General features: G+C 53.6%; 1 protein-coding gene across 1 annotated transcript; it reads right to left on the bottom strand.

Moving 5' to 3' along the window:
• Positions 1-247: 247 nt before the first annotated feature.
• SNRNP200 (small nuclear ribonucleoprotein U5 subunit 200) lies at positions 248-22994 on the bottom strand. The gene is made up of 45 exons (XM_065651606.1): positions 22878-22994; positions 21494-21657; positions 20998-21169; positions 19970-20162; positions 19649-19704; positions 19065-19163; positions 18627-18779; positions 18095-18194; positions 17783-17919; positions 16911-16994; positions 16528-16701; positions 15521-15658; positions 15275-15430; positions 14420-14590; positions 13985-14178; positions 13301-13424; positions 12563-12712; positions 12285-12395; positions 11615-11746; positions 11093-11281; positions 10120-10317; positions 9505-9657; positions 9340-9420; positions 8991-9074; positions 8197-8303; positions 7868-7986; positions 7487-7641; positions 7161-7350; positions 6892-7065; positions 6376-6536; positions 5883-6110; positions 5551-5742; positions 5159-5337; positions 4848-4999; positions 4522-4630; positions 4286-4394; positions 3956-4145; positions 3652-3816; positions 3103-3224; positions 2865-3008; positions 2597-2773; positions 1023-1183; positions 842-923; positions 660-752; positions 248-561 (listed from the first exon to the last, which is right to left on the bottom strand). Exons 1-45 carry the CDS (start codon positions 22920-22922, stop codon positions 418-420), a joined length of 6411 nt encoding a protein of 2136 aa, XP_065507678.1. The 5' UTR covers positions 22923-22994; the 3' UTR covers positions 248-417.
• Positions 22995-23143: the final 149 nt, after the last annotated feature.

Below are 23143 nucleotides of genomic sequence, written 5' to 3'. Positions count from 1 at the left end.
TCTAGGATGCGACACTGAGGGACAAACCCCCCGGGGAGCAGATTTTGTGCCTCGCAGGAAGCGTTTAGCGCCACTCCTGCGCTCCCAGAAACGGCTACCGAGCCAAACCCACCTTAATTAATTCTGCTAATGAACTTTTTTTGAGGCATGGAGCTCCTCGGTGAGTTGGGGGATCAAAGTGGAGGCGTTTGTGCCTGTTTTGTCCCCAATTTCCCACCCCCAGACTCAGGAGCAAAATGGGTCTCACGATTTATTCCACGTGCAGCTCCCATCTGAAAAAAAACCCACTGTACAAAGCGTCAACACCTTAAAAAAACAGGGGAAACAAATAAAAGGAAAATACAGAGAAGCGACAAAGAGGTGACACAAGCGCTACTGGGGCTGGGGTTCGGTGGCTGAAATTCGGGGGGATGCTCGTCAGTCGGACTCGCTGTCGCTTTCCGCCTCCTTCACATCGACGCTGAACTTGTACTCCTGGTCGCAGCCCATGTAGGCATCACTCATGAAATACAGGGTGTAGTTGTGCGTCCCCGTGGCCGGGGCCACAAAATCCAGCTTCACCTAAAGGGGAGAGGGAGAAACGGGGTTGGGGTGGCCGAGGGGACAGCGGGCGCCCGTCTGTGTCCCCCCGCAGTGTCCCCGCGTCCGCTCCCGCTCACCTTGGCTTTCTGCTGCAGCGTCAGGCGCTTGATGGAGATGAGGCTGTTGGATTTGGAGTCGCCGATCACCACCCACCAACCCTCCTCGCGTTTCTGCCGGAGAGATAAAGAGTGAACAGGCTGGGGACAGCGGGACGACCCCCCCGTGACACTTTTGTCACCCCGGTGTCATCGTTACATACCTGGGGGAACAGGGGAGCGATGACGGGTCCGGTGACCTCCTCCTCACGCTCCAGCTGCACCAGCACCACCACGGGCCCCCCGCTGCGCCAGAACCACCAAAACCGAGGGTCAGAGCGTCCCCATGTCCCCACCCGGTGACAGGACAGCACCCAGGGGACCGCGCTGTCCCCCCCGCCTCACCTGCGGATACTGTCCTTCTCCACCACCTCGTAGGAGAGCTCGATGTTGGGGTAGCGGTTACAGAACCGAGCGACGTCGGCGATCTGGGCATCCGAGAGCTGGAGGAGGGCGTTGCGGTCCTCGTCCTCCATCTCCATGATGTCGAAGACGCTCTCCACCCCCTGCCAGGGAGAAGAGAAGGAGAGGGAGAAGTAAAAGAGGAGGAGGAGAAGAAAAAAGAGAAAAAAAGAGAGAAGAGAGGAGAAAAGAGAAGGAAGAGAAGAACAGGAGGAGGAGGAGAAGAAAAAAGGGAAAAGGGAGAAAAGAGGGAAAAAGAAGAGAGAGAGGAGAGAGAAGGGAGAGAGAAGGGAGAGAGAAGGGAGAGAGAAGGGAGAGAGAAGGGAGAGAGAAGGGAGAGAGAAGGGAGAGAGAAGAGAGAGGAGAGAGAAGAGAGACAGAGAAAGAGAGACAGAGAGAGACAGAGAGAGAGAGAAAGAGAGAGAAAGAGAGACAGAGAGACAGAGAGAGAGAGAGAGAGAGAAAGAGAGAGAAAGAGAGAGAGAAAGAGAGAGAGAAAGAGAGAGAGAGAGAGAGAGAAAGAGAGAGAGAGAGAAAGAGAGAGAAAGAGAGGAGGGAGAAGAGAGAAGAAACAGAAAAGTGAGAAAAGAGAGAGTGAAAAGAGAAAAGCAAGAGAGGAAAGAGGAGAGAAAAAAAGGGAGAAAAGAGGAGAGAAAAGAGGAGGAAGAGAAGAGAAGAGAAGGAGAAGGAGAAGGAGGAAGAGAAGAGACTGTTTCAGTTGGAAGGGACCTACAACATCATCCAGACCAACTGCCCCAGAGAGGGTAACATTTTGTATCAGGCAGCATTAAATTTTAGCAAGTATTTGTTCAAAACAGCAAGTACTTTGAACAACTGCAGAGCTGAAGATACCAGGTGGTGCCTTAAAGTCACTCCGAGATGGTAAATGACTGTTAAGATCCTGGTTTTGCGATGAAAATACGAGGACACCACGACCTCGTCGGTCATTTACCATCTCGGAGTGATATCAAGGTCATCTCCTTTTGCTCATTTATCTTAATTTGTCTGTTACCACCATTTAAATCCATCCCCTTCATTTCTCACGTAAGATAGCTACAATTCTCAGAGGAAAATCTCTCGTTTTCCATTAAATGCTGAGTCCCCACCGCAAAACTCCCTTTGCAAAGCAGCGATCGCTTCATCCAGGTAGGAAATGTCTTTGTTGTCACCCTCCAACCCTCATTTTTTTGCCTGAGAGGGAAACACCGCTTGTGTTGAGATTTCCCTCGCTGCCTTTAGGACTCAATATGTATTAAATTAATCGTATTAAAGGTTTTTCCATTGACTCAGAGGCAGAGCTGGTTCTGCAGGGAGGTTCTGGGTTCAATCTTTAGGGAAAACTTGTATCTTCCTCTACAATGAGTCTTGTCAAGGGGTTGGGATGGGGCGAGGTTGGACTCGATGAGCTCAAGGGGCTTTTCCACCCAAAACAATACTCTGATTCGCGTCACTTCCGCCCTGGGGGCTCCTCAACGGGTGAGAGCAGGACCACGGTGCTTCCCTCCTCCACATTTTACCTTGTCCGTGCAGCGTTTGATGTGCTCGGAGGTGAAGTGCGGCAGCTGCTTGAGGTAGGAATCCTTGGACCACATGGCCTGTGTCACCATCTGCGCCAGCTCCATGGCGGCCAGCGCGGGGCTGAGCCACCCGTTGCTGGACAACACGTCCACGCAGGCTTGGATGAGCCGGATGGCCTGTGCGGGAGGGACGGGGACAGCTCAAGAGGTGACACAAGGCGGTGCCGCGGCGCAGGGCCACAGGCAGGTCCCCTCTGTCCCCTCGTACCTTGCTGAGGATCTCCTCGGTGTCCGACTGCAGCTCGGCGCTCAGCTGCATGCGCGACAGGTGAGCCTGCAGCAGGAGGTTGGTCTTGACATGGGGATCGTTGAATTTGGGGTTGGTGAGCTTGTGGGGAACTTTTTGGGCCAGCTGCAGGGAGAAATGATAAACCCATCAGTAGAAAAACGGGCAGGATCCTTCTCCCAACCCTGCGGGAACCCAGATGTGACACGGTGACACTCGCCTGCCGCAGCAAATTGTCCTCGTGGTGCCGGATGGGGATGTTCTCGTACTCGGCAGCGTTGGAGATGATTTCAATCAGCCCTCGCACTTTGGTTTTGGCGTTGAGGGACATGCTGAAGAGCTCTGGGGAAAGGTGGAGAGGGAAAAGCAGGTGGCATTAAACCCCACGGTGCAAGAATTGTAACATTTGGGTTGGAAAGGACCTTTTAAACTCATCTAGGCCATGAGCAGGGACATCTTCACCAGCTCAGGTTGCTCAAAGCCCCATCCAGCCTGGCCTGGGATGTCTCCAGGGATGGGGCATCCACCACCTCTCTGGGTGACATGGGACAGGGTCTCACCACCCTCAGGGGCAACAATTTCTTATATTTAACCTAAATCTCCTCTTCTTTAGATTAAAACCATCACCCTTTGTCCCATCGCAACAGGCCCCGCTCAAAAGTCTGTCCCCATCTTTCTTATTGGCCTTTTTTAAGTCTGGAAAGGCTGCAATAAGGTCTCCCTTCAAGGTGACACAGGGAGGGGACAGTGAGGAGTCCCCGTCCCTTACCGATGGTGGTGTAGTTGATGTAGTAGTAGGCAGCGATCATGCCCAGGTTCAGGGGAGCCACATCCATCTCGTCCTCGATGCTGATGCACTTGGATTGCTCCAGGTCGCTCAGGGTCTGTTCCACCAGCTCGGAGAGATGATCCGAAAGGTGCCTGTGGGACACACCTGCGGGGACAGGTTGTAGCAAGGCTCAGAAATTCCCCAAAACGGAGAAAAATTGCTCTTGAAAAAGCAGAGCGCAGAGACAGAGGGTCCCAAACATCCTCTGAGCCCGTATCCACCCATGCAGACCCTCCCCGCTCACCTTGCAGGTTGTAGTAGTTGGGATTCTGTGTCATCCTGCGATAGAGGAAGGTCCAGGTGAGATAATCCACCGCGTCCTGCTTGTTTTCGATGGTCTTAGTGACGATCTCGGCGTTGAAGTGATCGTGCATGCAGTGGTCCAAGTGCGACTCCACTGGCAGGGGCTCATAGAGGAATTTCTTGAAGAAATCCTACAGAAAGGGATAAATAAATCCAAAATCCTGGAGAACAGCTTGGAGTGAGGGTTATAAATCAGCCTGGGAGAAAAAAATCCATGCCGTGAGCAGAAGACATTTTCAGGGCAAAAAAAAGTGCCCTGCTTGTCACCCACCTTCTTGGATCCCTGGCACATGATGACACAACGGCCCTCATCGTCCTGCAGCGGGCGGTTGGCGTGACCCACCATCTGCAGGACGTCGTAGATGGGGTAATCCACGTACCTGCAACACAGAGAGAGTGTTAACGAAGCTGCGGGGAAAGCCACAGCCACCCTCCTGCCGTTCCCAGACGGGGAACGAAGCCCGTGGGGATCAGGATGTCGTTTCCCCGCGGCGTTACCGCACTCACGCATGGATCTTGCCGTTGTAGTACTGCGTGTCCATGATGATGACGAGGTGAGCGGCGATGTTCATACCCCAGCAGAGGCTGCGCGAAGCCACCATCACCTGAACCGCGCCTGCGAGAGGCATGAGGAGAGGAGTCAGCCCGCAGAAATCGGGGTTGGGGAGAAAGATTTGGAGTTTCAGCAAAAAGAGAGGTCCAGGAGAGATGGGGAAGATGAAGATCACTGATTTTTGGACGCTTGAGGCAGAGAAGCGACATGAAGCTTGCGCAAGCGCCGGAGAAAAGGGTTTACGGGTAGATCTTGTGTGTCCTTGTGCCACCAAGCTCACCGGAGCTGAAGAGCTGCTCCACCACTCGCCGCTCCATGGGGGTCAGCCCCTCGTGCAGGTAGCCCACGCCGTTCACCAGCGTCTCCTTCAGCGTGTTGTCGTTCAACTTGTCCAGGTAGGGCACCAGATCCTTCTCCGCGCAGTGCAGGAACCTACCGGGGAGGGAAAGAGTTCGCTGACACCTGTCCCGCTTCGATGTCGCATCCAAGAGACCATTTTCCATCAGTAGCTGTCCCTCGGCCTGGCAAAACGGACAAAAAAACGTGTCCCTGCCTCAGTGGGAGGAGGGACTCGGGCCGCAGCACTGTTACCTTTGCCGCTGGACGTCCGAGGCGCACGTGGTGAGGATGTTGATGGCCGTGAGGCGCGTCTGCTTGCGGGACGGGACGAAAACGATGACGGGCTTCTTGGGCGAGTGCTTCATGATGGCGTGGTAGACGGGCTTGGCCATGGAGAGCAGGCGAGTCTGCGTGTGGCTGATGTTGAAGCCCTGCGGGGGAAGAATCAGAGAATTATAGAATCCTTTCAGGTGGAAAAGCCCCTCAAAATCATCGAGTCCAAGCATTCCCCCACCCCCGGCACTGCCCCATGTCCCTGAGAACCTCATCTCCATGTCTGTTCAACCCCTCCAAGGATGGTGAGCCCACCGCGGTGTGGAGAGCGGGCGGGAGGGCAAGGAGGTGATTTTACCCCAAATTTTTACCTGGATGTGCAGCTCCAGGGGCACGGGGCGGACGTTGGGGTGGAAGTTGAAGGTGGAGGTGGCGCTGCAGCCCAGCCAGTGAGCCACATCCTTGGCGTTGGACAGGGACGAGCTGAGGGCCACGATGCGGATGGGCCGCTCGATTTGGGAGGAGATGTAGCGCATGCGGGAGCAGATGACCTCCAGCACCGGCTGCACGACGGAGAAAACAGGTTGGAGCAGGAACAGGAGAGGATGCAGAGCTCTCCGCGCTTTTCCTGGCCGATCTCTGGCCGCTCCAGCCCCAGCGCCATCACCCGCGGAGATCTGGAGCTTCCCGAAGAATAACTCACCCCATTTTCACCCCCGATGAGATGCACTTCGTCCACAATGAAGAGGTTGACATTCTGGACGTTCTTGCGCTGTTTCCAGCGTCGCGAGAGGATGTCCCATTTCTCAGGGGTGCTGATGATGATGTTGCCTTTGCCCAGCAGCTTCAGGTCAGTGCTGGTCTCCCCCGTCAGCAAAACCACTTTCTTATTGAGACGCTCCTGGAATTTTTCGTACCAGTCCAAGAAGACCTGGCAAAAACGCAAAAATGCTGTTGTCAAACTCAAATTAAGAACAAATCCTGCCAGATCTCTGGAGACACACAATAAAATCAGTAGATTGGCAGTGGGACGGTGTCTTTTCGCTCCCTCAGAGGGACCACAATTAATCAAAAGACTCTGGGTTCATCCTAAGGAATGTGACAGCAAAGAAGGGATGAGGAAAAATGAAACGGGGATGAGGAAGCAAATTTAAGCCGGGCTTAAGTTTCAGTTCTGCCCAAGATTCCGGGCCCACCTGCTCTGCCAGGGCCTCCATGGGGGTGATGTACACACAGCGTCCCTCTGAGTTCTGGAGCAGCATCCTCAGGATGGCGAATTCGGCACAAATGGTCTTTCCGCTTCCCGTGGGGGCACCCACAAAGACGTTGTCGTCGCTGTTGTAAACGGTGTTAAACACTGGGGATAGAGGGACAACGCAGAAGGGAGCGGTTTGAGCAAAATCTCCACGCATTTCTATCAAAGCTTTAGAAACGGGCAGGGAAATCCCAGCCCGGACTCAGTTCATACAAGGAGTTGCTACAGAAAAGGCTGTTTAAGAGTTTTAGTCCGGGATTCACTGAGCAAAACAAGTTCTAGTCTGCAACAGAATATCAAAGATACTCTGGCCCGCAGGGGAATATTTCAAGCCGTCAAGCCAGTGGAGCAGAGGGGATATAATATTTGCTGCAGAAGCTCCTCACATGAAGTGAATAAACCCCAAAAATCAAAGGCAAACACCAAAAGGATGGCAGTTTGGGGAGGCAATACCCACCCTGGGTCTGGATGGGGTTGAAGAAAGGGAACTTGTCCTGGTAGAGGCTCTCGAAGGCGCTGTTCCGCAGAGCCGAGACGGGCAGCGGCTGCAGGTCCAGCAGCTCAGTGGGAGGAGGGTATTTCTCCGGGAGGATCAGGTGGCGGAATGAAACGGGCAGCTGGGTCTCGCAGGCTGGCAGACACACACAAAACCCCCCATTTTAATCTCCAAAAGCACTTAAAAGAGTTTAATCTCTGAGCTCTCCCAGCGGGAGAAATGAGACTTACAGAGCCAGCGGTCGGAGACCACCCGGATGAAATACTGCGGGGGCAACGGCTCGAACACGGGCACGAAGAAGGTGACGAGGTGCTCGTCCTGCGCATACTTGGCTTTCAGCAGGAAATACTCGTGGTGCAGGATCACCTCGCTGTCCACGTCCTCCACCAGGATCCAGAAAGCTTCGGACGAACCGTGAACCTGCGCCAGGGCGGCCGTTACCTCCGTGTGAGTCCAGATCTCCCCTTTCTGTGTCTCCCACAGCAATCCTGCCCCAGAATTGTTCTCCTCCCACGGCACAGTGTTTATCCCGGCGATATTTCGCCATTCCACTCACCTTTTCGTCCCATTGGAAGTCGGGGGCGATGGTGAGCTCGACTTTCAGTGTGGAGCGGGTAATAGGCTGCAAGTGGACCGAGAGCTCCAGTTTTGGGAACAGGTGAACGTATTTGTGGATCGTTTTCCCCATTTTGGGCATGCGGATCAGTTCCCCTGCAACACAGAGGTGCTGCTGTCAGGACAGATGGATAATGGGGTGACCAACAGCTCCCAAAACGAATGGTATTTATTATCGGTGATCGGAGCAGCTGGAGGGTGTCAGGGAAAAGCCTCTGCACAATCCAACTGGCAAAACCTGCTATTTTCTGGATGAAAACATGGCAGAGGACAGCGAAGAGGCAGACGCCTTCTCCCGACACACTTGTCTGCATTTCCGTACCTATTTCGTTATGGTTCAAGTCGTAGAGTCGCTCGAAGGGGAAATTCTTCTTCTCGATTTTCTTCACCACTTCTTCAGGCAGCTTCTTGAACTGGCGCAGAGGACACATGGATTGCCACCTGCCAGGACACTGCGGCGTCACACAACCCCAGAAACAAGAGAGACGGAGCCTCCAGAGCACCGAGGCTCCTCCCGCTGTCAAAAACCAGCCCTCGGCGGCTCCTTTCCACCCGGACAGGCACGAGTTTTCTCCTTCCCCATCCCTACAGAGCTCGCCGAAGCGTCTCCTCCAGCCTGCGGCCAGAAATTAACTCCCGGCCCTCACTCACATGCGTTTGTCGATCATCTTGCAGAGGTTAAGGGTCTTGTCGGTGAGCTGGGCCCAGCCGCGGTTGAGGACGATCTCGAAGATGGCGCGCATCAGCCGCCCTGCGGACTGCGGGACAGAGAACAGCGTCACATCCAACTCTTCCTTCTTTCCCGACCATTTTCCTGCACAGCCGCAGGAGAATAAAATAGTTTGGGTGGGAAGGGACCTTCTAAAGATCCAGTCCAACCCCTGCTATGAGCAGGGACATCTTCACCCAGATCAGGTTGCTCAGAGCCCTGTCCAACAGGAATTTAAGCACTTCCACCCACAGCTCCTCTGGGAAGCTTATTCCAGTGTCTCACCACCCTCATTGTAAAAAATTCTTCTTTATATCGAGCTCAAATCTTCCTCTTTTTCAATTTAAAACCGTTACACCTTGTGCTATCACCCCAAGCCCTGGTAAAAGTCCTTCCCCATCCTTCTTATAATTGCTCTTTATTGAATTAAAGGACCTTCACTTCAAACACGGATGGGTGGAGGAATTACTTGACTACTAGCCTTGGGAACTTGGCCTACACTGTAGTTCTCCAGCGCCGAATCTTTTTGATTACAAATTAGAGACTGCAATGAAGATCTAATTCCCACTCTGACAGAGCTCAGACCTCACTGCTCACAGCTCAAGTGATTTTCAAAGCCATTTCTAGCCACGAACTCAATTTTCGAGGTACAAATAGTTGTCTGAGACTGAGACGTGGCTGGATTGCGCGCACGCGAGGGGAAAGAGCGAAGCCCCCGCCGCGTTTCCTCGCTCACCTGGGTGACGTACACCATGTCTGCCATGAGAGCGAAGCCTTCCAGCTTCAGCTGGGAGATGAAAGCCTGGAGGAGCACGTTGATCTGGGGAAGGAGAAGAGATTCTCAGCGCCCTTCGCACCGGCACGCGATCCCAGGGGGCTCTGAGGTGGGACAGATGCCATCAAGGGGTCTGATTGTCCTGTGCTGCAGGAAGAAGCACCTGCAGCTCTTTGAGCATCTTTGACGCAGCCCAGAATGTCCCGCAGAGGGAGGAGAACAGAAATCCCCCCCCAAAAATGGCACTTATCATGACTGTTCCCCTCGAAACAGGCAGAAAAGTCCCATCGAAGGGACAGGCAGCGCTCACCTTGGCACTGGGCTCCTCGATGCTCTCCTTCACTGGGATAGGAACGCGCTCCAGCAATTTTTGAAGCTCAAGCTTCTCCTCCTGCAAAAAAAAACCAAAGCAGGAGAGATGAGAAGGGCCCCTCTTCTCCCGCAGCATCGCTGGGAATGGGTTTTGGCTCCGCACCTCCCTCACGGTGATGTTCCTGAACTCTGAGGAGAGCGAGAAGACGCGGAACAGCTCGATTTCGCTCAGGGTGGGTTTCAGGAGCTGGTTGTAGGTTTGCACGGTGTCGTTGGTGATGTAGTAGTGGCTGGCGATGCGGCCCAGCTCCGTCACCTGCCACAAGGACAACGGACAGGGTCAGGCGGCAGAAAAACACCTGGCTGTTCATGGCACAGATGGGAGATGCTGGAGAGGAACGAGGCCGCGGCTGGGGAGACGCCTCCAGCAAAATAAACAATGACTCTCAGGCTAAAAATCATCCAGGAAAGCTGCTTTATCTGGCACACAATCCCATCCATCCCAGCCTTCCCTTTCTCATCTCGCTGCCTCCGGAGCAACGAGAATGTGAATTTGCTTAAGAGGCAGCAGCAAATGCAACAGCAACAGGCTGAGGGTCGGGTTTTATGCCGGCAAACAGCTCCCTGGAGCCACAGACGTGCCCAACGACAGGTTTGAATGACAAAACACACTTTGGGATCTGTATTTAATCAGTAAGATGCTTCTTGCATCCCTTCTCCTAGCCAGAGGCTGCTCCTGTCCAGCTCTGCGGGTCACAGCACCTTCTCCAGGTCTCACCTGGAAATTCCCCGTCTTCTTGTCGTACTTCACCAGGTTGTTCTTGTCCAGCATGAGGGCTGCGGTGTGAACCAGGTCCAGGCGGCGCTGGTCCAGCAGCGGATCCCCCTTGAGATCGTCGTGGGAGATGCCGTAGAGCGTGGGGGAGCGCAGCATGCGGATGTACAGGTAGGTGTAGCCCAGCCAGTTCACCGCGTCCTGAGGAAACACCAACACGGGTCAGAGCCGACGAACGTGGCGCAGGGCGAGCAGGAACGATGCTCCGGGGCAGAGCCCAGTGCTCCCAGAACTCACATAGGACACAGAATCATTTTGATTGGAAAGGAGCCTTAAAATCTTCGAGTCCACCCGTTCCGCCACCCATGTCCCTGAGAACATCATCTCCGCGTCTGTTTAACCCTCCAGGGATGGTGACTCCACCACTGCCCTGGGCAGCCTGTTCCAATGCCCCACAGCCCTTTGGGGAAGAAATTATCCTAAATTTTCAACCTCAACCTCCCCTGGCGCAACTTGAGGCCACTTCTTCTGGTTCTGGCACTTGTTCCTTGCGAGCAGAGCCTGACCCCCCCTGGCTCCAACCTCCTTTCAGGCAGTTCAGAGAGCGAGAAGGTCACATTAAACCAGAGCCACACACAACTCTTCTCCAGTACCAGTAAAATATTAAGGAATTAAAAACAAAAAAAACCCACCCTCCATGTGCAGAGTTTTCCCCAGTGTCCTTCTCCACGTGGAGAACTTTATCTGTTCTGAATTACAGAAACATCTTCCCACCAGCCAGCCCTACAACCTGATAGCTCTTGCAGCCTTTCCAAATCTCTTAAAAATTTGCTCCCAGGCACCAAACGTTGCAAGTTTCTTTGCTTTTGTATGACAACGGTGTCTTTCCCCACCACAGATCATCCTGCAGCCCCCGCAACTCCCACCAGCTCTTGGTGTGCAACAAAGGGCATGGAAAGCAAAGACCGAAACTCGCCTTTGCGTTCTGGACGTTGCCGAGCACTGTCTCCGCGTTCAGCATGTCCGGGAGCTTGGACACCATCTGACTTTCGATGGGGAGCTGCTGGTTGAGCAGGGACAGGTAATACTGCAGCTCACCGTGGGACGTGATGAGGATCCCCTCTCCTTTGGTGTCGTACTGCGGCCTCCCGGCACGCCCCAGCATCTGAAAACAAGAAGCTGAGGTCAGCAAAATGTAGAAGTTTTGGCAATTTCTCTTCGCTGTTGTGTCCTGGGGGTTTTTTGCCAGATCGCTCAGGCTGGTGTTAGTTCTAGCTGGGAGGAGACATATAAATATCTCAGATGTGTCTGGGCAAGATACTGAGAGAGGAATTATTTGTCCTTCTACTGATCTGTTTCTCTGCTCTCACGGTTTGACAGCAGAGAGCAGGGAGCAACCGCACTGAGAAAATACAAAATCAGATCTCAAAAGCAGCTCGGCAGGAAAGAAAAAATCCCACCCTGCATCCCGGCAGCATCTGTGTCCCCAGAACTTCACCTGCAGAATGTCCAGAGCGCCCAGCTCGGTCCAGCGTCCCTTCTCGGGGCTGTAAACCTGCGTCCCCTTGATGATGACGGTGTGAGCGGGGAGGTTGACGCCCCAGGCCAGCGTGGCTGTGGAGACCAGCACCTGCGGGAGCAAAACAGCCGTCAAAGCTGCTTCCTAGGGAAAAAAACGGGTCTAAAATGCTGGTCCTGACATTAGAGACATGCAGAAAAGGGACAAAGACTGAGAACTGTGACTGTCTTCATAGCTCAGCACAGGAAATTGGATGAAGAGCAAAATCTTGGCCCAAATTCCCCAGCTCACTGCATGACCCTCAGAAAATCCTTTTATAATTACGTTTATAATTGCCAGGAAACTTTGTGAATGGGGTTTTTCCAAAGGGGCAAGTGTGGAGGAGACGGCCTGCTCTGGGACAGGCCTCTAGCTTAAAACACAAAGCCAGGCCTAGGGGAGAAGGTTTTGCCCTCTCTCCTCCCAGCCATGTGCTTTTTGTTTCTATTTCTTACATAAAAGTCAAGCACCAGCTTCAGCTGAGCAGGATGGGGGTTGGCTACGCTCAATCCTCTCGATTTTGAAACTTGGAAAACATGGCTCAAGTGGGTTTTTTGTGAAATAACAACGGCAAATAAATATGCAGCCCCTCCTGGGAAGTGTGGCTCACCTGAATGTGCTTGTCAGCAAACAGATCCTCCACCAGCGTCCGGTCCACGCGCGTCATCCCAGCGTGGTGGATGGCAAAGCCGTAAGGGAGAAGGTCCTTCAGCTCCAGGTTCTGCAGCAGAAACACAACCAGCTCTGCATTTTCTACCCGAGTAACACCGGGGGGAAAAGAAGCAACAAGAAGGTAGCGCGTATTCTAGAGGAAAAGCTGCGAAAATGCACTGAACCAGCGGAATCTTGGTGGCTGCGCTGGTGCTGTCACTGTGTCGGAACAGGTACCTTGCACTGCTCGGCTTCGGTGCGCAGGACCTCGGTGGAGGCCGAGCCCTCCCGCAGGAACAGGCCCAGGGTGTCTTTCTCCAGGCACATGTCCCTGATGGCCCGGGCGGTCTTGCCGGTCTCCTTCCTGGAGTGAACGAACACCAGCACCTGGTAAAAAACAGATTGAGCCATCACTGAGAGAGGAATCAGAGAATCACAGAATCGTTTTGGTTGGAAAAGACCTTGAAGATCATTGAGTCCACTCATAACCCACCCCTGGCACTGCCCCCTGTCCCTGAGAACCTCATCTCCATCTGTTCAACCCCTCCAGGGATGGTGACTCCAGCACTGCCCTGGGCAGCCTGTTCCAATGCCCCACAGCCCTTTGGGGAAGAAATTGTTCCCCAGATCCAACCTCAACCTCCCCTGGCGCAACTTGAGGCCGTTTCCTCTGGTCCTGGCGCTTGTTCCTGGGGAGCAGAGCCCGACCCCCCCTGGCTCCAAGCTCCTTTCAGGCAGTTCAGAGATCAGAAGGTCTCCCCTCAGCTCCTGTTCTCCAGCTGAACCCCCAGGTCCCTCTCTCCTCCCAAAAGGACGGGTCATTTATTAATCAGAGAGAAAACCCGCCTTTCTTCCTCTCTCAGCATCGACAACCCAAACCCACCCTCTTCTCCACTGCAGCTCCAAAGAGTGTCACCAGCAAGAGACACGAACTGGGATTAAGCGTGTCAGGAACAATAAAATCAAGTATCAAACCTGGTTCTTTCCCGCGTGCTCCATAATCTTCTCATAAACAATCTCGTTCATGATCTGGAAGCGTTTGATCGCTTTCTTCTCGGTGATACCCACATAGGTCTGCTCCAGGGGCACCGGACGGAAGCTGTGAGAAAAAAACCCAAGTAAATAAAAAACCAGAGGAACAGAGAAACCGAGAGACAAAGGTCCCGTCAAAAGGCAGCCTGTGTTTTGCGCCACCGAACGTGACACATGTCGTTTGTGCCTCAATTTAGTCAGAGATTTGACATCTCCTGTTCTGGTTCAATTAAACACGACGGGTTGGTAACCTCAATTCCTATTTCCTGCGATCCGCACAAAGTCAAGGAATAAAAAAGGTGTTCCAGGAACAACCATAATCCTATTTTAGGCTTCCCTCAAACATCCCATGCAGTACGCAAGTACGGAAGAGTTTCTCCGCCTTCTCTAAAGCACCTTCCTGCAAATACAACCACGCCGGAACCCTGGCACACATTTTGAGGCTGTATTTAACCGCTCTAGTCCTAAATATGCATTTATTATCACATTTAAGAGTAAATAAATGCGTGTTGAGAGCAGAATGAAGCTCCAGTGAGCCCCCAGCACCATCTGACAGACACATTTCCCACAAAACAACCGCTCCCCACCAGCTGATCATCCAAAATCTCTTGCAGCTTTTCACAGTACCTGTTATCGAAATAGAACAAGCCCTTGGCCGGGTCCACCCTCAGGAACGTGGCCACGTCCTCGTAGTTGGGGAGGGTGGCGCTCAAACCGACCAGCCTCACGTCCTCCTGCGTCATCTCGATGTTGCGGATGGCTCTGGCCACCAAAGACTCCAGGACGGGGCCTCGGTCATCGTGCAGGAGGTGAATCTCATCCTAAAGAGAAAAAACAGAGTTATCCCGCTCTAAATCTGCTCGATTCACCCCTTTTTGGTTTAATTTATAAGCAAACATGCTTGTGCGGACTGAAGGACACTCATCCCAGCCAGAGTCTCTCCGCAACCAAGCACCAGACACATCATCAACCGTTAACACGCATTCGGAAACTGCAAAAACAGACGGCAAAGCTCCCACCATCGTCCCCGTCCTCGGTGCCGGGGCTTTGCAGGTCGCTCACCAGGATGACCAGCCGCACCAGCTGGGTGTAGGTACGTTCTCCTCCCTTGCGGGTGATGATATCCCACTTCTCCGGGGTGCAGACGATGATCTGGGTAGCGCTGATCTCCTCCTTGCACAGCTGGTGATCCCCTGTCAGCTCGGCCACGTTGATGCCATAACTCGCCAGGCGCTAGGAGGAAATCCAGAGGTGATTTAAATTGGGTAAAATGGGTGTTTTCTGGGGTGGTGTTAGAGCAGCACAGCCCTGAGATGCTCAGAGAGGGTTTTACGCTCATCCTGCTGTAACGCTGGAAGAAACACATGAACTGAGGTGCTGGAGGGAGTTGAGAGAAGGGAACAGAGCTGGGGAAGGGGCTGGAGCACAATTGTGATGGGAGCGGCTGAGGGACCTGGAATAGGACAAGAGGAAATGGCCTCAAGTTGCACCAGGGGAGGTTGAGGTTGGAAATTTGGGATAATTTATTCACACAAGGGCTGTTGGGCATTGGAACAGGCTGCCCAGGGCAGTGGTGGAGTCACCATCCCTGGAGGGGTTGAACAGACGGAGATGAGGTTCTCAGGGACATGGGGCAGTGCGAGGGGTGGGTTATGGGTGGACTCGATCTTCAAGGTCTTTTCCAACCAAAACAATTCTGATTCTCTGATTTCACAGCCCACGCTGACACCCAAAGCCGATATCGACACATTCAGAGCTCAGTGAGTGCCGACCACACAGAAATTAACGGCACACCCAAACTCATCCTGTCTCAAAGCTTCAGTCCTCCTCCAAGCGTCACATTAGGAAATCATCACAATAAATCTCATCTTCCCCAACCTCCAGCTCAAGCAGGGCCAGGACCAACCCTCTCCTCACCTTCCCGAAGCTGCCCACCATCTCCTGCACCAGGGACCTCATGGGCGCGATGTAGATAATCTTGAACTCGTCCACGTTGATGGTTCCGTCTATATTAATGTGCTTCCCGATTTCTCGCAACATGCACATGAGCGCCACGTTGGTCTTCCCAGCACCCTAGGACACAAGCAGAACCGGTTAGGGTCATATCTGTGCCCTGCCAAAAAAATAATCCTTCTGGAACTCCCCAAATTTCAGGCTCCTTACCGTGGGAGCGCACAGCAGCAGGTTCTCATCCGACTCCAGCGCCGCGCGGTAGAGTTTGCTCTGAATACGGTTCAGTGTTTTAAACCCCTCAAATCCAGCCTGGGCGTATTTGGGTAATTTTTCTACAGAAACCAATTGCTGAAAATAAGAAAAAAAAAAGGAAAATATCAAGTTCGGTGCCTTTGTTTCAGTACCTCGCAGGCTGCAGGGCGTACGTGAGACCTCAGAGACGCCCTGGGGAGAACAAGGGTCGTGTTGTCTCCAGATGGGCAGGAAAAAAAGCCTCGTGCCCAGGGATCGTGGAGCAGGTTGGGGAAGATCAAATGAAGCTCGTGCGCTCTAATTAGTACAAGTCGCAGTTGGCTACGCCATCTGAAAAGCAAATCCCCGCCATGTCCACATGATGGGGCAGCTCAGACCACATTTCCGCTGCCTGCGCTGATCAAAAGAAGCAATTTCTCACCACAGATCAGCCAGAACTGCAGCCCACACAGCAAAGACGGAGCAAAAACAGAGCCCAGGGCTCAGCAAAGCAGCTGAAGGGGGTGGGGAAACCCCGAGACACAAACCACCCGCCCAGGATACACAATCCAGAAGCGAGAAACCAGAAATCAGGAACCCGCTTCGGCCACGTGAAATCTCTCCACTTAAAATAACGGTTCTGCGAGAAATCTGAGAGGGCGTTCAGAGCCACATCAAAGCCACATCAACACGGGAAGCGTCTGTCACGGTATTAGCAATAAATCAAGCAATTAAAAAACAGGTTTGGGTTGAAGGGACCTTCAAAGCTCATCAAGGCCATGAGCAGGGACATCTTCACCCAGATCAGGTTACTCACAGCACCGTCCAGTTTCCTGGAAGTTTTCCTAATTTTTCCTTTGCTGAACTCACTCCAGCACCTCAAGGTCTTTCTTGGCTTGAGAGGCCCAAAACTGCTCCCAGGATTTGAGGTTTGGCCTCCCCAGTGCCCGGGACAGGGGGACAGGGGACACAATCAGGTCACCGACCTCTTCGGAGCCAAAGGGCTTTGGTTTCAGCGCCGGCACGTGAACCTCCTCGTAGCCCTTGCGCTGGCGGCGGAAGGAGCCGTCGGGGAGCTGGCAGCGCTTGTTGGCCATGAAGTGACTCCCTTGGGCAAAGACCAGATCCTCCAAATCCAGCACCTGCCGGGGAGCCAGCGCCTGGAAACAGCAAAGGGAAAGAATTAGAGAACATTTTCTTGCCATTTTCACCCTGGGACCAAAGGAAAAGTGACTGCGTCAAACTGGCAAATGCCTCTTTCACACATCAGAGGCTTATTATCGATATTTTCCTGCCCGTGTCGCTTCACGTTCTCTTTTTGCGCTGCTTGTAAGAAGGATTAGGAACGGATGATTTCAAAGAGCTTTACCTCCCCTCCTTGGTCCAGATCCATGGTCTCCAAGTCTGTGTCCATGCGGGACTGACGGACGCGCTCCCGCCGAGAACGTTCCTCCTGCGAAGAGATGAGAGATGAGAAATGAGAATTCAGCGCCGGGGAAGAGCTGCTGAACCTCCTGCATGGTCAGTCAGGCTCTCCCATCAAACACCGGCGACTCTGCATGGCCAGAGGGCCGCAAGTTGCAATTTCTGTCAAAGACAGGCATTCACGTAACCAGAAACAATAATTTTTGGGACTAGAAATCAGTGTCTCCAGGGCCAGGATGTAAATCTGCTTTCCAGGAGAGCAGAGAGAAGGAAACGGGGCGTGAAGATGCAGAAACCTTCAGCGCCCCGGCAAAAACCCAGCCAGCAGCACTCCTCAAACACAGAGATGCCAAACTGGCCCCTCACATCAACGTAACCGCGTTTTTTCTAGCAAAAAAGCAGGGATATGGTGTTATCCCCTCAAAAAAACAACTCCCAGATCAGTCAGGGAACTGCTGTCACCCAAAGGCAAATGAATCTCAAGTGTCACGTTCCAACCCCAGAAATTAGGTGCTGGTTGGAGGTGACCAGAGTGATTTATTGTGCTGAGCGTGACATCCAGGAGACCCAGAGGTGACCCAGCGCTGTTACAAAACACTTAACCGCGGCAAAAAAACATAAAACTTGTGGCTATTGCCGTTTTCCTGGGAAAGCAGACAGTGGAGCAACTCGAAAAATAAGAAGTGGTGAATAAATCGCCCTCTCAGCTGAATCTCAGTGACATTTCCCAGGGTTTTGCGATCCCAGCTGAGTCAGCGGCTCCTCTCTCATGAAGAGCAAAGGAATCCGGCGATTCTTCCTCCCATCCCGCCTCACCCGGATCAGATCCTCCTTCTCCGTCTCGTGCAGCTGATACAAGAACTTGGACAGCTCGGGATCCGCTTCCATCTTCCCCATTATCCTCTCTTTTTCTGCCTCGCTCTGCGCGCTGGCCAGCAAAGTGCAGTATAGAACTGAGAAAATGAAATGAAAAGATAACAGACGAGGTTAGGGTTGATTGAAGCAAAAAAAGGGAGCGAAGCATCACAAAGCAGCGCTGATTATGGTTAAAAAGCCTGGGGTTGGGTTAGAATCGCGTCAGAATGGCAAAGAAACAAGGCGGGAGGATTAAAGGTGAAAGTCACTCACTCATCATGCGGTGTTGCCGCAGAACTTTAATGAAGTCGAAGGTGTTGAAGCCCAGGAGCAGAACGAGCTGGTTCTCACATTCGCGGTCATCGCTCGCAGTCTGGGAGGAGGAGAAACGAGGAAAGACTCGTTAAATCCACGTCCTATGGGACAGGAATCCCCGCTTGGCGCAGAACCGAGCTCAGCGGAGCTAAACCGCAGCTAAACGCAAAACCAGGCGCCCGATTCAGGTTAAAATCCCACCCTCGGTGATTCCCTTTCTTCCCCAGCGCGTCACAAGCATCAGCACCAAAATTAACAGGAAAACAGACCCGACTTAGGGTGATGTCACAGCAAACGCCAACAAAAACCCAACTGCCTTCCCCTCAGAAAAAGAATCCTCTGCAAATCAAGACTAGGCCCATCTTATTGGCAAATACAGCGTATCCACAATTGTGTTTAGTGGTTAAATTTGAAAAAAAAACGTAAGGAACAAGTTATTTGGGATTTAAATTCCTGGTTTTCAGCTGGGTATTGTGAGGCGGCCACCGACCTTCAGGATCTCCAGCACTTCATCCGCCTTCTTCTGCGAAACGATGGCGTCGTCGTAGAACCGGCTGAGCTGCCGCTGCAGCCAAAAGGCGTCGATGTCGCGAGGGTGCAGATCCTTCTTCTTGGAACTCATCAGCTCACCCGAGGCCACGAGCTGGAGGAAAAGTCCCATAAAAATGTTATTTTTCTGAGAGGGGAAAGCAGGCACGTGAGGTTTGTGGTGTGGAGCAAGTGTTTGGGGCCTCTCTCGAGCCAGAGACCCACAGATGCAACCATGCAGCTGCCGGACCTGTTAATTACATTAATATTAATTTTGGCCTTGCAGACAACAGCTTCGAGGCTCCTCTCCACCCCCAAACTCCATCCACAGACCCCCAGGATCCACAATTCTCCTCCAAACCACCCCAAAAACGCTTTGTTGTGTTCCTGGGTGACTCACGTTGGCTGAGAGGGTGCAGCGGACGACGGCTTCGTCCCCCTCCATGTCATCGTCAGACGCCTCGTCGCGCACTTCGCCGTAAATGTCCTCATCGCCTTCCTGTCGAGAGCAAAATTCTAGTGAGCAGCTTTTGGAAACATCAAAGAGAAGCTTTTCCTCAACAGAAATGAATAATCTGACAGCTCGTTCCTGAGGGGAAACAGCCAGGTTTGGGTTTTTCACAGGTAAACTACGCTGTTGTCAAGGTAAAGTGCCACATGATGGGATTTTTTCCACTCTTTACAGAGATTTTGCCAGTGGCTCAAATAATCTCATATTTCTCCCTTTTATCGTTCTCTCAGCCTCTCCCAAAACACAATCCCAGGGAGCATTTCTGCAAAACCAGAGCATCTGAACGTCTCTTTTCCTCCTGATATGTCAAGTTTCCCCCACAAGATCGAAATATCACCATCTGCTTTCCATCCCACTGACTCACGTTAAGCCTGGGATTAACAAGATAAGCAACAAATCCTCCCCAAGCCAGGAAATGGGAGCTAAAATAATCCAGCTTCTCCTTCCTGGCAGAAATACCGCAGGGCTCGTACCTCCTCATCGGACTCGAACTGGACGTTCACCCCATAGGTCTCGTCGATGTTGTCGTCTGCAAAGGAAAAGGGCAATTAATCAATCAGGAAATCTGGATGCCACATGGAAGGTCGACAGATCCACACGCCCGCCCACACCTCCGCGCATCCAAAAAGATGAAAAGAAACAGGAGTTTGGGGCTTGAAAACTCTCCAAATGTTTTTCTGGCTTCTCTGTGTGTAAACGTGACCCCAGGGTAGGGCTGGATTTCACAAAAAATAACCCGATTTTATGCCTGCCCCATCCAAGAGGTCACAGCCCACGACAAAACCTTCCCTTACCCATGTTCTGGATTTCTTTGTCTCCACCGTAATCCGTGATTTTCTTGCCCAGGTTCACCAGCACGTGGTAGCGGGTGTCGTCAGTCTGTCCCAGCAGCAGATCGATCTCCTTGCGCCGCTCCTTGTCGCGCAGCTTCTCGTTCTTCAGCACCGCCAGCACCTCGTCGGCCGCTCCACAAAGGATGTCGCGCGGCTGTGGGAGGAATAACAGAGAATCAGAGAATTATTTTGGTTGGAGAAGATCTTGAAGATCGAGTCCAACTGTTAACGCACCCCATGTCCCTGAGAACCTCATCTCCGTCTGTCCAACCCCTCCAGGGATGGTGACTCCAGCACTGCCCTGGGCAGCCTGTTCCAATGCCCCACAGCCCTTTTGGGAAGAAATTGTTCCCCAGATCCAACCTCAGTCTCCCCAGGCGCAACTTGAGGCTGTTTCCTCTGGTCCTGGCGCTTGTTCCTGGGGAGCAGAGCCCGACCCCCTCTGGCTCCGAGCTCCTTTCAGGCAGTTCAGAGATCAGAAGGTCTCCCCTCAGCTCCTGTTCTCCAGCTGAATCCCCCAGGTCCCTCAGCCGTTCCCATCACACTTGTGCTCCAGCCCCTTCCCCAGCTCCGTTCCCTTCTCTCAACTCACTCCAGCACCTCAAGGGCTTTCATGAGGTGATCCCACCACCCCTCTGGCCGTCATTTTGTGTTTTGAGGTGATTTTGGTGCCCCTGGTGCCGCAATTTTGAGCCCTGAGGTGATTTTGGTGCTGCCATTCTGAGCCCTGAGCTGAGTGGCCCAGAACTGCCCCCAGGATTCGCGGTTTGGCCTCCCCAGTGCCCAGCACAGGGTTCGGTCACCACCCCAGTCCCCCTGGCCACACTGGTGGTGACACAAGCCAGGATGCTGGTGGCCTCTTGGCCACCTGGGCACACGCTGCCTCATATTGAGCCGCTGTCGCCCAACAAATTGTCGACTGACAACTAAAACCTCCAAGAGATGGATCTTTCAGACTTCGAACCCTCTCCCAGCGTCCCCGTCCTCACCTGGTCCCCCAGAGCCGCCTGAATGAAGCTCAGCAACACCTCGTATGTCTCACGAGTCTCCTTGGTTTTGGGTTTGTAGATGATCCCCACCATCTCGTCGATGCCCTCGGAGAGCAGCGTGTAACCCTTCATCTTGTTGATGTCGTGTCTGTCCTCGTCGCGCTTGCGTCTCCTGTGGAGAGGGGACGGGAGGAGAGCTACGACTAGTCGCTTTTATTTAAAAAATGAAGGAGTAAAATACATATTTTTAATTTTCTCCCTTCAATTTTAGTTTCTTAACATGGAGAAAGTGACAACATCCCTGCATCTTCCAGGCTGGCAGATTTAATCCGCATCCCCACACCAAGACATTTTCCACTACAAAATATTCCCCAAACCATCAAATTCTACCTCATTTATAGCCCTAAAACAAACCAAAGCCGCGCTATTCAAAGACAGGAATGAAAGATTAAATCCCCGGAGTGTTTTTTTCTGAAAAGACACGTCTCGCACTCACTTGGCTCGTCGCTCCTCCTGCATCTGGGGTTTGGTTCTCTGCGCCTTGTCCCCCATGCGCGTCCCCTCCAGCTTCCCCACCAGTGACAGGACCTCCCCGGTGGGCTCATCGCGCCGTGTCCGGTCAATCAGCGAGCGGTCGGCTTGGAGAACAAGGTTGGAGTTCTGGGAAAGGGGAGAGAAGGGGGTGATTTGGGCCCTGGGTCCCGCCGTGGGGCTAATTTAAGGCTGTGGGTCCTGCTGTGGGGATGATTTGGGGCCACAGATCCCACTGTGGGGCAGATTCGGGTCCGTCGGTCCCACCGTGGGGCTGATTTGGGGCCTGGGATCGCACAGTGGGGATGATTTAGGGCCATGGGTCTCGCTGTGGGGCTGATTTGGGGCCCTGGGTCCCACCGTGTGGCTGATTTGGGGGCTATTTGGGGCTGTGAGTCTCGCTGTGGGGCTGATTTGGGGTCCTGGGTTCCCCCCCAGGGCTGATTTAGGGCTATGGGCCCCACTGTGGGGCTGATTTGGGGCCACGGATCCCACTATGGGGCTGATTCTGGGCCCTGTGTCCCCCCCATGGGGCTGATTTAGGGCTCTGGGTCCCATCATGGGGCTGATTTGGGGCTCTGGGTCCCAATGTGGGGCTGATTTGGGGCTCTGGGTCCCAACGTGGGGCTGATCTGGGGCCCTGGGTTGCACCATGGTGCTGATTTAAGGCCGCGGGTCCCCCCATGAGGCTGATTTGGAGCCCTGGGTCCCATCGTGGGGCTGATTTTGAGCCATGGGTCTTGCCGTGGGGCTGATTTGGGGCTGTGGGTCCCATTGTGGTGCTCATTTAGGGCCACAGGTTTCACCATGGGGCTGATTTAGGGCCGTGGGTTCTGTCGTGGGGCTGATTTGGGGCCTTTGCTCCCAATGTGGGGCTGTCTCGGGGCTGTGGGTCCCCCCTTGGGGCTGATTTGGGGCTCAAGATCCCACCGTGGGGCTGATCTAGAGCCCTCGGTCCCAGTTGTGGGGCTGATTTGGGGGCCTGGCTCCCCCATGGGGTCCCCCCACGCAATCCCTTTAACCCAACACGCTCCGAGTTGCTCGATACACAAATAAATTTGCATTTTAACGAACTGAGAGATTATTTAATGCCCCCCCACCAGGCGCGGGTTTAGAGTTTAAGCTGCTCCGTTACCTCCCGGTACCGGCAAGTCCCGCTTGAAAGGGGAAAAAGGACCGGAAAAACCCTTAAACTAGAATTTTTAGCCTTAAAACCCGCTCCCGGCCCCGGTAAAGCGCCGTTACACCGAGCGCGCCTCCAACGGGCCGCTCTGGCGGGGGGACCCGGGCCCGGGGGGGGGGGTTTAGAGGGGCCCGTGATGCGGGGGAGGCCGCGGGGCCGCACTCACCGCCTTGTACTCGTACTGCAGGCTCCGCGCGGTCACGTCCGCCATGGCAGCACCGGGCTGGAGGCCGCGCCGCCGCCGCGCACCGGGCCAGGCCGCGACCGGAACTTCCGGCCCGACCGGAAGCGCTTCCGTGCAGGCCCCGCGCACCGGGATTGCCGCTCTCGGACTACAACTCCCAGCGTGCCCCGCGGCTCCCTCAGACTACAGCTCCCAGCATGCACCTCTGCGGGCGGGGAGAGGCGGTGAGGCTCCGCCCCCCCTCCCGT

The sequence above is a fragment of the Caloenas nicobarica genome, chromosome 25 (assembly GCF_036013445.1).
Source record: "Caloenas nicobarica isolate bCalNic1 chromosome 25, bCalNic1.hap1, whole genome shotgun sequence".
Classification (NCBI taxonomy): Eukaryota; Metazoa; Chordata; class Aves; order Columbiformes; family Columbidae; genus Caloenas; species Caloenas nicobarica.
The sequence above is the reverse complement of the archived record's forward strand: the minus strand, read 5'-3'. Positions and strand labels throughout refer to the sequence as shown.